This window comes from Lampris incognitus, chromosome 1 (assembly GCF_029633865.1).
Source record: "Lampris incognitus isolate fLamInc1 chromosome 1, fLamInc1.hap2, whole genome shotgun sequence".
In the NCBI taxonomy this organism is placed as follows: domain Eukaryota; kingdom Metazoa; phylum Chordata; class Actinopteri; order Lampriformes; family Lampridae; genus Lampris; species Lampris incognitus.
In genome coordinates, this window is record NC_079211.1 from 152,563,998 (window position 1) to 152,582,642 (window position 18,645).

The 18,645-nt window shown below is 46.0% G+C and overlaps 1 protein-coding gene across 1 annotated transcript in view; it reads right to left on the reverse strand.

Annotated features, from left to right (window-relative positions):
- Nucleotides 1–6,587: 6,587 nt before the first annotated feature.
- areg (amphiregulin) overlaps nucleotides 6,588–18,645 on the reverse strand; it is a 15,834-nt gene continuing 3,776 nt past the window's right edge. Inside the window, exons 3-6 of the mRNA XM_056282951.1 lie at nucleotides 16,956–17,184; nucleotides 15,396–15,569; nucleotides 10,132–10,247; nucleotides 6,588–6,844 (exon numbers count right to left, since the gene is read on the reverse strand). Of these exons, the coding sequence (XP_056138926.1) occupies nucleotides 10,154–10,247; nucleotides 15,396–15,569; nucleotides 16,956–17,184 (497 nt within the window). The 3' untranslated portion in view covers nucleotides 6,588–6,844; nucleotides 10,132–10,153. The remainder of the gene's footprint in view (nucleotides 6,845–10,131; nucleotides 10,248–15,395; nucleotides 15,570–16,955; nucleotides 17,185–18,645) is intronic.

The following is an 18,645-nucleotide window of genomic DNA, read 5'->3' on the forward strand; positions in this document are numbered from 1 at the left end:
CTGCAGCCACAGATCGCCAGTCAGGAGGATGTTCACAAAAGGAGAGAGGTATGTCAACAGCGCCAGCAGGCATACTACAACCGAACAGCCAAACCTCTGCCCCACCTGCCCGCAGGCACACCAATCCGCTTCCGGCAGGAGGATGGATCCTGGAGACCTGCAACTGTGGAAAGACCAGCGAACACAGACAGGAGCTACCACATCCAAACCAAAGAAGGTCAGATCTACCAACGCAACCGTCAACACCTGCGACAAAGCAGAGTGAACACTCACACTACGCACACACACACTTCACAGCAGACTGTTACCAGCGCTAACAACAACACACAAGCCCATCAGCAAGAGCATGCTGAACCTCCAGACACGAACAATCAGCGACAACCAGACACACAGCCTGGTTACACCACGAGGTCAGGTCGCACGATCAAACCAAGACAAATCCTTGACTTATGAATGTTAAAAAAAGAGAATTTTACACCAACCTGTACTATACCTGCTATGTTTTGAAAAGAAATATTTACAGCGTTCACTTACCTTGTGTACCTACCTGCTGTTTGCAGTTACCAGTAATGAAATGAAAAAAAAGATGAAATGTTATTACGGTGTCACATTTAGACAGTGAAGGAAATGTTTTACACTACTTTGTTGCAGTCCAGTTATATAAGAGTTCCACTTTCATATTCTTTCTTATTAAGATTGTATTCGCTTATAAACGTGCTCAACGTGGTCTGTATCTCTGCAGAGAAAGCAGCACTTTTCAGAAAAAGGGAGATGTAATATTTGCTAGTAATATTTGATTTGCTAATGTCCCTTACGGCTTTCCGTAGCGCCACAACAAAGTCACGTGATGTACGTAACAACGTCAGTCGGAATCCGGTCGGTGAATAAACACCCAGCACGAGAGAAGTCGTCCTTGCTTTATTAATGTTATAAGTTAACATAGCCAGAGGGCACAGATCATTACATCAGTGACGTCGCCTTGTGGTACAGTACGCCCCGTATCGAATCCCGCACCGGGCAAGAACATAACCGGTTACATTGGTGGCAGCGGTGGGATCCGGAAGTGTGCAGATCCTCAGAAGTCTCTTCGGAGCGCGGGAAGAACAAAGCGCGAGGGCGCGCTTCCGGGGAGGGTGACGACTGTAAACTACTAATAAGACACGTTAGTCCCTAGCTAACGGACCTGACCCTTTAGCCGAGCGGTTAGTGATGTCGCCTTGTGGTGCAGCACACCCCGTATCGAATCCCGCACCGGGCAAGAAAATAACCGGTTACACAAACAAGACATTAATTAATTATGCGAAAAGGATGGAAATGGCTGTGGTGAATACATATTTCAAGAAGAGGGAGGAACACAGGGTGACGTACAAGAGTGGAGGAAAGTGCACACAGGTGGACTATATCTTATGTAGAAGGCGCCATCTAAAAGGGATTGGAGACTGCAAGGTGGTGACAGGGGAGAACGTAGCTAGGCAGCATCGGATGGTGGTCTGTAGGATGACTTTAGAGACCAAGAAGAGGAAGCGAGTGAAGACACAGCCGAAGATCAAATGGTGGAAGTTGAAGAAGGAAGACTGTTGTGTGGAGTTCAGGCAGGAGTTAAGACAGGCACTGGGTGGTAGTGAAGAGTTGCCAGATGGCTGGAAAACCACTGCAGAAATAGTGAGGGAGACAGCTAGGAAGGTACTTGGTATGTCATCAGGACAGAGGAAGGAAGACAAGGAGACTTGGTGGTGGAATGAGGAAGTACAGCAAATTATACAGAGGAAAAGGTTGGCAAAGAAGAAGTGGGATAGTAAGAGAGATGAAGAAAGTAGACAGGAGTACAAGGAGATGCAGCGTAAAGCAAAGAGAGAGGTGGCAAAGGCAAAGGAAAAGGCGTATGGTGAGTTGTATGACAGATTAGACACTAAGGAAGGAGAAAAGGACTTGTACCGATTGGCTAGACAGAGGGACCAAGCTGCAAAGGATGTGCAGCAAGTTAGGGCGATCAAGGATAGAGATGGAAATGTGCTGACAAGCGAGGAGAGTGTGCTAAGAAGGTGGAAGGAATACTTTGAGGGGCTGATGAATGAAGAAAATGAGAGAGAGAGAAGGTTGGATGATGTGGGGATAGTGAATCAGGAAGTTCAGCGGATTAGCAAGGAGGAAGTGAGGGCAGCTATGAAGAGGATGAAGAGTGGAAAGGCAGTTGGTCCTGATGACATACCTGTGGAGGCATGGAGATGTTTAGGAGAGATGGCAGTGGAGTTTTTAACTCGATTGTTTAACACAATCCTGGAAAGTGAGAGGATGCCTGAGGAGTGGAGAAGAAGCATACTGGTACCGATTTTCAAGAACAAGGGCGATGTGCAGAACTGTAACAACTACAAAGTTGATCAGCCACAGCATGAAGATATGGGAAAGAGTAATAGAAGCTAGGTTAAGAGGAGGAGAGGTGATGATCAGCAGCAGCAGTATGGTTTCATGCCACGAAAGAGCACCACAGATGCGATGTTTGCTTTGAGAATGTTGATTGAGAAGTATAGAGAAGGCCAGAAAGAGTTGCATTGTGTCTTTGTAGATTTAGAGAAAGCTTATGACAGAGTGCCGAGAGAGGAGGTGTGGTATTGTATGAGGAAGTCAGGAGTTGCAGAGAAGTATGTAGGAGTGGTGCAGGATACGTATGAGGGAAGTGTGACAATGGTGAGGTGTGCGGTTGGAATGACAGATGGGTTCAAGGTGGAGGTGGGATTACATCAAGGATCGGCTCTTAGCCCTTTCTTGTTTGCAATGGTGATGGACAGGTTGACGGACAAGATCAGGCAGGAGTCTCCATGGACGATGATGTTCGCGGATGACATTGTGATCTGTAGCGAGAGTAGGGTGCAGGTGGAGGAGAGCCTGGAGAGGTGGAGGTATGCACTGGAGAGAAGAGGAATGAAAGTCAGTAGGAGCAAGACGGAATACCTATGCGTGAATGAGAGAGAGGACAGTGGAATGGTCAGGATGCAAGGAGTGGAGGTGACAAAGGCATTTGAGTTTAAATACTTGGGGTCAACTGTCCAAAGTAATGGGGAGTGCAGTAGAGAGGTGAAAAAGAGAGTGCAGGCAGGTTGGAGTGGGTGGAGAAGAGTGTCAGGAGTGATTTGTGACAGAAGGGTATCAGCAAGAGTTAAAGGGAAAGTTTACAAGATGGTTGTGAGACCAGCTATGTTATATGGTTTGGAGACAGTGGCACTGACGAAAAGACAGGAGGCGGAGCTGGAGGTGGCAGAGTTGAAGATGCTAAGATTTTCACTGGGAGTAACGAAGAAGGACAGGATTAGGAACGATTATATTAGAGGGACCGCTCAGGTTGGACGGTTTGGAGACAAAGCAAGAGAGGCAAGATTGAGATGGCTTGGACATGTGTGGAGGAGAGATGCTGAGTATATTGGGAGAAGGATGCTGAATATGGAGCTGCCAGGGAAGAGGAGAAGAGGAAGGCCAAAGAGGAGGTTTATGGATGTAGTGAGGGAAGACATGCAGGTGGCTGGTGTGACAGAGGAAGACGCAGAAGACAGGAAGAAATGGAAAGGGATGATCCGCTGTGGCGACCCCTAACGGGAGCAGCCGAAAGTAGTAGTAATTAATTATCGATTAATTAATTAAAAAATAAAAACGCTAATGACAAATGGTGCTTCTCAACACAGCATGACTAGATTAGCATTGTGCAGTAGCATATTAGCATGGCATAAATTGCATATGTATGTTATTCTTAGTTTAGTGATACTATAGTATAGAGGTATATTTTAGTATTATGATCATTTGCAAATTAAATACGATTTATTAGTATATATGTACAATTTATTTGTACTTTGGTTCATCTACTTTAAACTGGATGTAACTTACTGGCTGAATTTCCCTTTTGAAAAAGAAAGTGGAAAATAACAAAAAATAAAATGAAATTCAAATAAAATAATATTAATAACAAAAGTCCATCCATCCATCCATTATCCTATCCAAGCAGTCATTGGGCAGCAGGCCCAAAATAAAATTAGAAATGAAATATATAAGTGAAATATAAAAAATAAAGTCTATTCTATTGGAAACACGGATGAAGAGATTTTAAATGTCAGATGCTAGATAGACTGAGGTTGGATAAACAGAAGAGAGGATGCGGGTCCTATCACCGGCTGGCCTAATGCCTTAATAATGGCTCCGCTTCCGGTGTGGGAAGATGGTGGCGTGAATTTACATTCGCGGCGGCCTCACCCAGTGCCGTCCACGTCTGCGTGGACGGCACTGGGTCTAAGGTTTTGTCTTGGTTTGATGGCTGGGAGAGCTGGCGCTGGATCGGCTGAGAGAGCCTGATCTGCCGCGCTGTGGGGCCGGAGACCACGGCCCTGCCCGGAGCTGCACCCGAGGCGGTTACACCGGGGGCAGTGTGACAGGACGCGGAGGCGGGGCAGGCTAAGCTAACTGCTAGCCCACGCAGACCGGAAGTTCCGAGAACACCGAGGGGGTGTGACTGGCGTTGACTGGTGTTTTTGAGGTCGTCGTGTGGAGTGTGGGGAGGTGTCTCACGGGTGTCTGCTGGGAGAGCCGGCGCTGGATCGTCTGGGAGAGCCTGATCTGCCGCGCTGTGGGGCCGGAGACCACGGCCCTGCCCGGAGCTGCACCCGAGGCGGTCACACCGGGGGCAGTGTGACAGGACGCGGAAGCGGGGCAGGCTAAGCTAACTGCTAGCCCACGCAGACCGGAAGTTCCGAGAACACCGAGGGGGTGTGACTGGCGTTGACTGGTGTTTTTGAGGTCGTCGTGTGGAGTGTGGGGAAGTGTCTCACGGGTGTCTGCTGGGAGAGCCGGCGCTGGATCGTCTGGGAGGGCTTGGTCTGCTTCATCCAGTGGCCACAGGGACCACGGCCCGGTCTGGAGCTGTGCCCGAAGAGGAAACACGGAGGGCGGCGTGATGCGTAATCGGGACAGGCTAAGCTAACTGCTAGCCCATGCAGACCGGCGGTTCCGACAGTCATCCCGGCTGGCGTTCGTTTCCTTGGACAGCGATTTTTTAGTTTTGGTTGGATATGTGTTAGTTTGAGCATATGTGTTCTTGTAGTTCTTAAACGTGTTTTTGTCTGTATGTGGTACCACTGTAGGCTGCGGGAAATGACAAAGTGTTCCTGATTCCTGATGTGTTATGATATTCTTCTTCCTGCATCCTCCCTCATGTGAAGGTATTCAGGGGACTGATTTGCCCTTCCTTTAACAACACCTTCCTACTGAGCGTCGCTGACGTTGGTTCCTACAGTCTACTACTACTACTACTTTCAGCTGCTCCCGTTAGGGGGCGCCACAGCAGATCATCCGTTTCCATCTCTTCCTGTCCTCTGCATCTTCCTCTGTCACACCAGCCACCTGCATGTCCTCCCTCACCACATCCATAAACCTCCTCTTTGGCCTTCCTCTTCTCCTCTTCCCTGGCAGCTCCATATTCAGCATCCTTCTCCCAATATACCCAGCATCTCTCCTCCACACATGTCCAAACCATCTCAATCTTGTCTCTCTTGCTTTGTCTCCAAACCGTCCAGTCTGAGCTGCCCCTCTAATATACTCGTTCCTAATCCTGTCCTTCTTCATCACTCCCAGTGAAAATCTTAGCATCTTCAACTCTGCCACCTCCAGCTCCACCTCCTGTCTTTTCATCAGTGCCACTGTCTCCAAACCATACAACATAGCTGGTCCCACTACCATCTTGTAAACCTTCCTACAGAGTTCCCACAGAATACAGAGTTTCTACAGAGTTCCTATAGAATACGGAGTTCCTACAGAGTTCCTATAGAGTACAGAGTTCCTATAGAGTACAGAGTTCATACAGAGTACAGAGTTCCTATAGAATACGGAGTTCCTACAGAGTTCCTACAGAGTTCCTATAGAGTACAGAGTTCCTATAGAATACAGAGTTCCTACAGAGAACAGAGTTCCTACAGAGTTCTTCCAGAGTACATGTGAATAAAGAAGCATTTATTTTGATATATGCATGACAACAGTTGGAGAAGTGAAGCTAAACCAAAAGTCCTTTGTCCACCGGATAGAGAAATAACCAGTAGATTATGACGCATTAATAGTAAAGTCCTGAAACAATGATTTGGACGGCCATCTATGTTAAGAGTACGAAGCCTCCCAGTCAGTGCTTTGTGTTATTATCATGGCCTGAATTCCTCTGTGATGTCACACAACAGTCTCACGGCCTCCCGTCACCGTCATTCCCATCCTTGATTCTGTCCTTCACGTCTGTGTTTGGCCAAAAATGCTGCTGTGTTTGTGTGAGCGCCCGGCGGAGTTCAGTAAATGGAATGTAAACACACAACCCAGAGAGAGAGTGTATGTACACACACACACACACACACACACACACACACACACACACACACACACACACACACACACACACACACACTTTTTCTGTCTCTCACAAACACACATGTGCATGGCACAAAGGAGCTGGCATAAACAAGGAGCTGACAACACACTCTATCTCAACGCTGACAGACTTTATTGGTGATCAAATTCCATCCCTTTTCCAGAGAGCTAGAGAAGGTTTCTATGACCTGTTATAACAGCAGTGCAATAAATACAGTACCACAACTACAGTACGACCACAGACCGGACGCTCAGCATCAGTCTGCTGGTCTTTAGCAAGACAACAAGTCCAACAACATACAAACTATTACACGCAGTCTTTCTTTACTTAGCAATAAATAATGACAATAAATTACAATCTACCAAAGTAAGAGAAGAAGAGTTTCTACACAACGTCTCATGTCAGTCTACTGGTCTCAGGGTCGCCTGCCTCATCCACATCAATCCTGGACCGGCTGGTCTGAGAGAGAGACAGAGACAGAGAGACAGAGAGCAAGCGAGAGAGAGAGAGAAATTCAAATTAGTTTCAAATTATTAAATTCAACAAATGGTCTTTATAGAGGAGCATCAATAGTCCCTCCCAAACTTCAAGTTAGGTGATGGTATACAGTACATTACATGGCCATACAGTACAGGACATGGACGTGTAGTACACGACATAGACGTACAGTACAGGACATGGCCATACAGTACATTACATGGCCACACAGTACATTACATTGCCATACAGTACATTACATGGCCATACAGTACAGGACATGGACATATAGTACACGACATAGACGTACAGTACAGGACATGGCCATACAGTACATTACATTGCCACACAGTACAGGACATGGCCATACAGTACAGGACATGGACATATAGTACACGACATAGACGTACAGTACAGGACATGGCCATACAGTACATTACATTGCCACACAGTACATTACATTGCCATACAGTACAGGACATGGCCATACAGTACAAGACATGGCCATACAGTACAGGACATGGACTTAAAGTACATTACACGACCATGAAGTACAGTACATGGACATACAGTATTGCAGTACAGTACATCCAAGCATAAAGACATCAACAGCAAAAACACACATCCGCTCAAACACTCTCTTAGTTTTTTTGGGGCCTTTTTCCCCCCAGTCATTCTAATCACACCTGATTCATTTTTACTAACTGATCTAAAATCAATGATGGCCCACCAATATGTTCTCCAATATGTTTACCAATATGTTCTCCTATATGTTCTCCAGTATGTTCTCCAACATGTTCTCCTATATGTTCTCCAGTATGTTTACCAATATGTTCTCCAGCATCTTCTCCAATATGTTTACAAATATGTTCTCCAATATGTTTACCAATATGTTCTCCAATATGTTTACCAATATGTTCTCCAATATCTTCTCCAGTATGTTATCCAATATGTTCTCCAGTATGTTCTCCAATATGTTTACCAATATGTTCTCCAATATATTTACCAATATGTTCTCCCGTATGTTTACCAATATGTTCTCCAGCATCTTCTCCAATATGTTTACAAATATGTTCTCCTATATGTTCTCCAATATGTTCACCAGTATGTTCTCCAATATGTTCTCCAATATGTTTACCAATATGTTCTCCAGTATTGTCTCCAATATGTTTACCAATATGTTCTCCAGTATGTTCTCCAATATATTTACCAATATGTTCTCCAATATGTTCTCCAGTATGTTCTCCAGTATGTTTACCAATGTGTTTACCAATATGTTCTCCAATATGTTCTCCAGTATGTTCTCCAATATGTTTACCAATATGTTCTCCAGTATGTTCTCCAATATGTTCTCCAGTATGTTTACCAATATGTTCTCCAATATGTTTACCAATATATTCTTCAGTATGTTCTCCAGTATGTTCTCCAATATGTTCTTCAACTTGTTTTCTGACAGCGTCATTGTAAACTATTAACAACTGTTGTTACATACATATAGTGAATGATGAAAGAGGACATGTCATTTGCCTTAGAGAGCAGACAATTCAAAATAAATTCATCTGGGTAGCGTGGCAGTCTATTCCGTTGCCTACCAACATGGGGATCGCCGGTTCGAATCCCCATGTTACCTCCGGCTTGGTCGGGCATCCCTACAGACACAATTGGCCATGTCTGTGGGTGGGAAGCAGGATGTGGGTATGTGTCCTGGTCACTGCACTAGCGCCTCCTCTGGTCGGTGGGGGCGCCTGTTCAGGGGGGAGGCGGAACGGGGGGAATAGCGTGATCCTCCCACGCGCTACGTCCCCCTGGTGAAACTCCTCACTGTCAGGTGAAAAGAAGCGGCTGGTGACTCCACATGTATGGGAGGAGACATGTGGTAGTCTGCAGCCCTCCCCGGATCAGCAGAGGGGGTGGAGCAGAGACCGGGATGGCTCGCAAGAGTGGGGTAATTGGCCGAGTACATTTGGGGAGAAAATGGGGGATAAATCAAAAAAAAAAAACTCATCTTAATGGGAGACAGTGGAGTACAGTAGTAAAGTGAATACTCAACTTATAAAAGTAGAGTACACTGGTAACGTGCACATTGGCAGTTGTTCCTGACTCCTGAAATTGTTGCTGACACACATACCAGCGTACAAATGAATGCAGGTAGAGTTCATGTGTAGAGAACAAAACCATAAAGCAAACATGGGGCGTGTGCTCCTCTGATGTAGTACGCCTCATGAATCTGTCACCCTCAGGTGTTGCCCCGACCCCGGCCTGCGGGGCAACTTGTTCCAGTGAACGATAAGGAGGAAGTTGTCGAAACGAGCAGGAAGTAAAAACCCACCCAGAGTTCACGTTCAGGTGTCAGCATCTGAACACAGGAGTCAAAGCGGCGGGTGGATGCTGACAGGTAGACTGTGAGGGGAATGTTGTGCAGCCTCATTGTTTGTCTTCAGGCTGGGATTTCTGCATGCGGTCTCCAGCCAACATGTGACGTCTTGTGTTTGTCTGTGACTTACTGTCGTCATTAAGACACCTAGCAGGTGAGCTGCATGTGTGTGCATGTGTGGCAAGAATGCGAGGCTGCATTTTAACCACATGCACAAGTGGCACAATGGCGATCTTGACTGGCACGTGAACGGTGTGTGTTGTGTGTGTGTGTGTGTTGGTATTGTATATCCTTGGATACACAGGGCGAGGCTGCATGGATGCACGCGTGGTTTCATCCCGCATTAACGGTGTGCAGATGGCAAAAGCGGAGATGAGCCGGTCTAATTCGTCTTGTGGTGAGTTTCTCTCTGCGTGACGCAACGTTAAACCGTTGAGTAACAACAACAGACCCGTCATCCCACCTGTCCCCGAGCCCACCCACTTCCTGCACATATCCAGGCAGGACTGGATACTATTGATGTAGAATTGTTCTAATATGCAATTTGAAGAGCAGATTTTTCTTTAACTCATCAAAATAAGAGTCCGCTGCCCTTGTAACTTTCTTCCAATATCTATATTGTGTAAAATTGACAGGAAACACAGTGGTTTACATGTTTCCCTCAACGCATGCATCCTGATAATCCATTTTCAGCTAATTGTGCCCCCATCCAAGCTGTCTGCCACCAGTTTGACTTGGATTTGGGCTGACTTTTTGGACCAAAGGTGATAAATGTGATTTCCATCCAGGTTGTTCTGGTGAGTTCAGGGGGCTGGAGGACATGCTGCGTTTCCAGCCGTGGGCATGACGGTGGTGCTACAGTTTAAGAAGGTTAGAAGCTGAGGATGATACCCACCGTTCAATTCTGCCATTGATGCTCACACAATGATGTTACCAACTGGTTTCTGCAGCTTCTCGGTCTCCGTCCCGGTTCCAAGGTAGGCCGCCAGGAAGTTTTTGTGTGACCTGTAACTGACAGACATTGGACATTTTGAACATAAATATTGCATCCGAAACCGCATACTAGCATACTAGGTACACCAAAATAGCATGTTTTTTGTATTATGTCCAAAACTATAGTATGTGTATGTAGAGAATTCAGGAGGCAGCCGGGAATCCGCCGCAGCCGGGAAGCGAACCCGGGTCACCCGCTGCGCTAACCAGTCAACTTAAGGGTCTGACCTGTTAGCCAAGGGCTAGCGCGTCTAGTCGTTCATGGTTGCTACACTACCACCCCCCCGCTTTCGGGAAGCGCGTCCTCGCGCTTCAGCATATCAGCTCCCTCACGCCTCTGGGCGCACGTGCTTCCCATGGCCTCACGTCTCAGCATCCCACTTCTGACACCAATGTAGCGAGTTCAGGTGGCAGCCAGGAACCACTGCAGCCGGGACACGAACCCGGGTCTCCCGCACCATGGGCGACTGTGTGAACCAGTCGACTAAAGGGTCTGACCTGTTAGCCAAGGGCTAGTGAGTCTAGTCATTCGTGGTCGTTACATATACATCAAATGGTACGTCAAAAATACCCGGATATCATACTACATCCACAGATACTGTGGAGTACGCAAACAATGGACACTACGCTGGTGTGACTATCCCAAAATGCAATGCATTGTGATACTTCACGACAACAACCAACAATGGCAAAGGGCGATACAAAACCCAACTGGCAAAAAGGTAGAATGGTTTAAAAATGTAATATCAGTTTTCACAAAGCTAAGCAGAAAGTGGTTAAAATCATCGTTTACGTTTTCATTCTGAAAAGGAGTAGGCGTTTGTGCAGTGCGTTGTAATTAAGCCAGGGAGCGCTGAAAGGAGGTGCTGCAGCTCTGTGATGAAGTAGTATGTCCGAACTAGCCATAGTACACTAACAGTATGCTGGCACAAAGTCCACATAAGTGGAAGTCAGGGTGTTGTGGTCTATTCCGTTGCCTACCAACACGGGGATCACCGGTTCGAATCCCCGTGTTGCCTCCGGCTTGGTCGGGCGTCCCTACAGACACAATTGGCCGTGTCTGCGAGTGGGAGGCCAGATGTGGGTATGTGTCCTGGTCGCTGCACTAGCGCCTCCTCTGGTCGGTGGGGGCGCCTGTTCGGGGGGGAGGGGGAACTGGGAGGAATAGTGTGATCCTCCCACGTGCTACGTCCCCCTGGTGAAACTCCTCACTGTCAGGTAGCGCCTGGTGACTCCACATGTATGGGAGGAGGCATGTGGTAGTCTGCAGCCCTCTCTGGACCAGCAGAGGGGAGGGGGGGGAGCAGAGACCAGGACGGCTCGGAAGAGTGGGGTAATTGACCAAGTACAACTGGGGAGAAAAACGGGGAAAAAAACAAAAATAAAACCACAAAAAAAAAACAAAAGAAAAGAAAGTACACATAAGTAATATGTAGTACTTAGTACATGATTTCGGGCACAAGTAAAGGCTTTGAATAACCTTCTCCAACTGCATGGTCGAACTTCATTCCAAACAGACGTTATATTCCCTCTCTCTGTTTTGTTCTTCTCTTTCCCTGGATTGTACCCTTGAGTATTTCTCTCTGGGCCAGACTAAGCCATTGTCATTCAGTACATGCGGTTATCTTGTAACCCAACATTTGGCTGCAAAAAAGCGACCTTGGCTAGGTCAGTGTCACACATCTGCTCTGCAAATAACGACCAAGTGTTAAAATGTCACTGGAGATATTTCATCATATTCTGAAGCGGTGTAGGTTCAACATGGCGTCCGCGCTACAAGGTACTGACGCAGTGGGTGAATTAGGTGGTTTTCATTCTTGCATTTGAGGAAATACTGTATGTCGTGTAGCCTGTCAACGTGTCCTAAAATTAAAGGAGCTGCTTCTCTGGCTCGACTGGCAGATCTCAAAAGAAGATTATCAACAGTTTGGTAATGTTCACAAACTCAGCACAGCGGTTGTGTATACGCTGAGTTAGTTACGCTCATTGAAAATGTGACACGTAATATTACGACTGATTAACTTGTGTATTTTTCCAAGATATCTGAAGAGGTCAGGCAAGCCTGCCTGTATAATTACATCATCCCACATGGATCGAGATACAAACACAGTTATTGCAAACAGTTTGGGTCCCATAGCAATAGCGCTAACCTTTACTCTGACGTTCTAGTTCACTCTCGTTAGCCTGTTATCTGGACACGGCTCGAGTCTTTACAATGGCCCTAAACCCATTCTTCTCCGTATGTACTCTCTCCTTACACTGTTGACTTTACTCTACACTCGGACTGAAGCAGCGATAAAACAACTGCTAGTGGCTGATAAGGAGTGCTGATAAGTGGGTGAGTTGTCATTTCGGGTACGGTAAACCCATTTCAGTACTGACAGCATCTGGCACTGACACACCAACCATGTGGCATGAATGACTGTCCATCATTCTGAAATACATACTGTAGATATGCAAGAGGGATATGAAGGCGACACGAAAATGAAGGCACGGTTAACCTCGCTTACCGACAAGACAACTGCAAGGTGAATCCACAAAAAAGGCGGGAAAGTAATTCTTTAAGAAAAGTGCTGGAGACTTTTTTGCATTAAGTGCACTGGTGTGAGACACAAGAAGATGCCGGAGTCCGTTTTGACAAGGCGGTGAGCAATCGTTGTATGCAGGGGTGTGTCTGGGTGTGTTATGTGCTGTATGACGTGTCAGGGTGTCCAGATGCCAGGAGGTGTCTCTGGGCAGGATGTCTGGGCTGTAATGGCTTATTATGTTAGGATGCGTAGGACTGTGGGTGGTTGAACATGAACGCATTACTTGTCTGAACACCATGTCATCAAGAGCGATCTCACAGCTGCGATCATCGGCTCTTTCACAGAAAGGCTCTTAAATAAGGGTATTAAAGCACTTTTCATGCCAAGACACTTTAACAGCAGGTCTCGCCTCATTCGAGCTCCAAACGCTGAATATGGCGTCAGTGCGGATTCCCAGAGAGGAGGTTGCGACCCCTCCAGAAATTTTTGTGAGTGAGTGCATCTAAAAATATGCTGTTGTAAGATGTTAAAGGTTTTGAGTATTTTTAATCAACATTATAATCATCATTGGTAGGAAAATTGGGAAAAAAAATTTTCTGCACCACCACCACCATCCTCTCGTAGCTTCTACCTCGTATTCTGTCACTTGGTGTTGTCTATTTGGTTTCAATCGAGGAAGGATTTCACAGAAACTCCACCGACAGAGCTGCAAGTAAGATGTTCTCTGTCACCTTCAGCCTGCTCAAACAAATCAACCTTTACAGACACGTTTTTAAATGTTTGTGATGTGTCAGCTTGACTTTCTGGGTTGTCGGTTCCCAGATAGCAAAATTGATGTGGCCGGACCCGTCCCACACCAACACTTTCATCCGGCCCACATACCGTGTGAAATGATGGCACTTGGGCGGGCCGCTCCTGTTTGCCAGATCTGGGCCAGAACCAAGCCATAGCAATGCCGCATGTGCCACATATTTGCCAAAGGTGGCTCATGTTTGTTCTGTGATATTTGGGCCATATTCACCATTTACCACACGGGCCACTTCAGGGTCACATCCAGATTACATGTTGCCGAGAGCACCGCATCTTTGCCTAAAAAGGCCCACATGTGATTTGGCATATTTGGGCCATATCTAACCCAGCCACTGAAGATGCACAAGCCAGTGCATTCTTACTGCCGGTCCCAAGCCTGGATAAATGGGGAGGGTTGCATCAGGAACGGCATCCGGCGTAAAATCTTTGCCAAATCAAATATGCGGATCATAAATAAAATTTCCATACCGGATAGGTGGAGGCCCGGGTTACCAACAACCACCACCGTTACTGTTAAGCAGCAGGGTGCCGGTGGACACTATGCTACTGTTGGGTGAAGGAGAAGGAGAGGGGGAAGGCATGTCCAGAGGCAGCTAGAGAGGAGGAAGGGTAGGAGTGTGGAGGTGAGAGTCAGAACTTTGAATGTTGGCACAATGACTGGTAAAGGGAGAGACCTGGCTGATACGATGGAGAGAAGAAAGGTAGGCATACTGTGTGTGCAAGAGACCAGGTGGAAGGGGAGTAAGGCCAGGAGTATCGGAGGTGGGTTCAAACTCTTCTACCATGGTGTGAATGGGAGGAGAAATGGGGTAGGGGTAATTCTGAAGGAAGAGTATGTCAAGAGTGTGCTGGAGGTGAAGAGAGTGTCAGACAGAGTGATGAGTATGAAGCTGGAAATCGAAGGTGTGTTGATGAATGTTATCAGCGCATATGCCCCGTACAGAGGAATTCTGGAGTGAGTTGGATGACGTGGTGGAGAGGGTACCAAAGGAGGAGAGAGTGGTGATTGGAGCGGACTTCAATGGACATGTTGGTGAAGGGAACAGAGGTGATGAGGAGGTGATGGGTAGGTATGGTGTCAAGGAGAGAAATGTGGAAGGACAGATGGTGGTGGATTTTGTGACATGTGTGGAGGAGAGATGCTGGGTATATTGGGGGAAGGATGCTGAATATGGAGCTGCCAGGGAAGAGAAAGGCCAAAGAGGAGGTTTATGGATGTGGTGAGGGAGGGCATGCAGGTGGCTGATGTGACAGAGGAAAATGCAGAGGACAGGAAGAGATGGAAACGGATGATCCACTGTGGTGACCCCTAACGGGAGCAGCCAAAAGTAGTAGAAGTACTAGTAGTAGTAGTAGTAAAAAAACAAAAACAAACCCAAATATCCCAGAAACGTTTATACACTCGATTGAAGTGATTTTTGCCTTCGTTGTTAAAGACTTCATGTGCTGAATGGACGATGGACGCATATTTGCCAAATAAAAGAATGAATTTAGTCACATGATCGTTTGTTTCTTCATCTTAACTATCCTAACTGGTCCATCTTAGTCATGGGTTTTGAAGTATCGACCTATGACGTAGGACATGTCAAACTACATTCATGGATTTAACTTAAAACGGATCTGATGGAAATGCATCTCATTCACATTTTAATTTTTGTGACTAGAAAAGTTTGTTTGCTTAAAATCAGCTCGACAATTCAGTGACAACATGGCACTATGTGTTCTTGTTCCTCTCATGTGGGCAGTCTGAATTCTGTGTGTGTGTGTGTGTGTGTGTGTGTGTGTGTGTGTGTGTGTGTGTGTTTGTGTGTGTGTGTAGCGTACTTACTGGGCGCAGGTCATGAGCAGGATGGCGATGCAGCTGATGACCGACAGAACCACGGCGATAATCACCAGGACTGTCTGCACCACTTCGGATCTGCTACCCTCCTCTTCCTCCCCTTGCCTCCCGGTCTCCAGTGTCTGGATCCCGCAGCGCTCACCATCGAAACCCCTCATACAGCTGGAGAGACGAGGAGTTACCAAGAAGTCAGTCAACATGCTGGTTAGTCTGTTTCACCGGCTGACCAGGACGGGCCAATTTGTGACTCAGCCTGTTACTAGGTGGAACACTGGCGAGTAGCTGCAGAACCAGATAGCCCTATGTTCTACCTGAGCCGGGTTCATTTTTGGTAGCAAATTCTGGTATTGCTCTCAAATGCTGTAAAGCTGAAATCTGGGATTGTCCACCATTAATAAACAGTTATTTCATACATCTGGACCGTGGAGCCATGCTCCATAACAGTAAATACGTTCCTGCTGAAACAGCAACGAGACTGAAACGTGATGGTGATGTGTCCATGACAATCAGTATGACTGTACAACAGTGTTCCCATGTAGTGTGATGTAGTGTGTACTACATCAGACTGTGTGTGTTAGCGTTGGTCCCAGGATCCATTTCTACAAAGGTGGGAACTGTTTACTGCTGAGCTGACAGCACACCAGCCACAGTGGCTGCTACACCTGGTTTGTAGTCCTGCTACACCTGGTTTGTAGTCCTCACCGCCGGAGGGAGGGAGGGAGGGAGGGAGGGAGGGAGGGAGGGAGGGAGGGAGAGATCAGGGAAATCACAGATTTCAGCTTTAACTGTTTACGGATGGGAAGGCCTGCAGGTCAGTCGTATAGGCAATTAAGGCAAATGTTTAAGTAAAAATGCAAATTAAATAAATATACTTTTTGTGAGTAAATGAATGAAAATTATACACTCGAAAAAATGAAATGTTGGATTTGCTTAAAAATATTATGTCATCTGGTTCCACGCAACTATGTTGTGTGGTTTCTAATTCCCCAGGCACATTAACAAATCAAGCTGCTTAGAAGTTACATAACACAGATGCATGGAACCAGTTTATTTAGTATATAATAATAATCATAATAATAATAACTATTTATTTATAAAGCACCTTTCAAAACAAAGTTACAGTGCTTTACAAGACAAATAAAAAAAATGGTAGACAAACTGATGAGCGTACCCGTTCCTGTTTTGGAATTGGCTCATTTTCAAATAGGCTTATTTGATTTTTTTTTTTTAATTGTAGTATTCTGTTATTCAAATACACACAAAAAAAATCTGAACACGTGACAACTTAACCTAGAGGAGATATAGGCACCCATGTGGCATGGGTTGTCAGGAGTAAACAGGTTTCCTCCTAACCAATGACCACAGCAGGTGATGTCAGACTTCAGTCTAGTGTGTGCTCATCACCTGCTTTACTGACTGGCTGGCTGGAAATCTGCATACCCCTGGTCCTCCGTAGCACATGGCTGTGTACATCTGACCTGTCTACGCTCCCTGCTTCACGATGCACAGCGACTCTTCCTCCTCAGACACATAACAGAGAGAACTCACACACACACGGGCTCCTGCAAGTCCTCCATGTACTTGCAGAGGCCGTGGATGCAGTAGCCCAGGTGTGTGGAGGTGCAGGGGTCCATGGTGGTGGTGTGAGCCGACGTGTATCCGCCGGTGTGGAACGAGTGCTCTGGGTTGAAGACGGTGGTGTTTTTGCTCCTCTGCTTGTTCTTCCTCCTGCCTTTGCTTTTCCTCTTCCTCCTCTCATCTTTGCGGAGGTGCAGATCTGAGGATGAACAAACAGCGGCTGTTACCGATGGTTTCTGAAGGGCATGTGGTAATAATGTTAAGTTCCAGACTGTGTAGGTCAATAGGTCAGTCAATCAATCAGTCAGTCACAACACAATGCTACCGACACAATGCCCAAATCTCTGGTAGGATGGGGCTTCTGTTGAATGCAGCCACATTTTCTCATTACGGGCTACAAATGCACATGGAGCGGGTGTTATGCAGGCAGACGACCAGGCCAGACGGTCTGCCTTTAGCCTCGAGGCCTTATTTGTGTTTGTTTGCCTATATAACACTTCATCTGTTTGTATTTAAAGGTTGCTTTAATAAAATAGTCACATTGAACGGAGATTTCCCTCCTTTCATATTTGGATTTCACTTTTTTTTGGGGGGGGGGGTTCCCCCCTTTTTCTCCTTAATTGTATCCGACCGATTACCCCACTCTTCCCAGCCGTCCTGGTCACTGCTCCAACCCCTCTGCTGACCCGGGGAGGGCTGCAGACTACCACATGCCTCCTCCCATACATGTGGAGTCATCAGCCGCTTCTTTTCACCTGACAGCGAGGAGTTTCACCAAGAGGACGTAGCGCGTGGGAGGATCACGCTATTCCCCCCAGTCCCCCCCCCCCGAACAGGCACCCTGACCAACCAGAAGAGGCGGGCACTAGTGCAGCAACCAGGGCACCACATCCGGCTTCCCGCCTGCAGAAACTGTCAATTGTGTATCTCATTTTCTTTCATTTGACTGATCACGATGTGCAAAATGCGTTGAGACATCCGTGTGAAATGTTCATTTAAAATAATTTTGGAAATAAAACTTGGAAATAGATTGCAGCAGTTTGAGTACGAACCGGAGCCGAAGCAATCTGTCACAACTATATATGGGATTATACATGGGATTATAGCAGCCACAATATTTTTTCTTTCTTTAATCTCAAAATATAAATGACTGAACACATGACAGTTCTGCAACAGGTAATTGATGGACCAACCAGCGGCCGGAGGAAAAAGTGTTACTTTAATTAAATGTTAAATGTTAATTTGAAATGCCTGAAATGAAACAGCACATGCAAACTGGAATTTTCTCTTACTGTTTTTTATAAACTATTTAAAAATTTAAAGGTATTAGTAAAATAGTATAACTTAGTAGTATAATAATACAACATGTCAGTAATAGTACTTTATATTAGCGTCAGTATATCAGTAGTGTAGCCTGTTAGCATGTTAGCATATTTTAGTATAAAAGTACAACAGTATTAGTTATTTAGTCAGTTATTAATGTAGTTATAATTTGTGTGATAATTCTAAGTATAATTCAGTCGTATGATATATTTGTATAATTCATGAACATATTTTGTGTATCGTCTCCAAATTTGCAACTACGTACGAAGTTCCCTTTGGAAAAGCGAAGTGATTTTATTCCATTTCAAACTCCGACAGAGGTTTAAAATCTCAAACA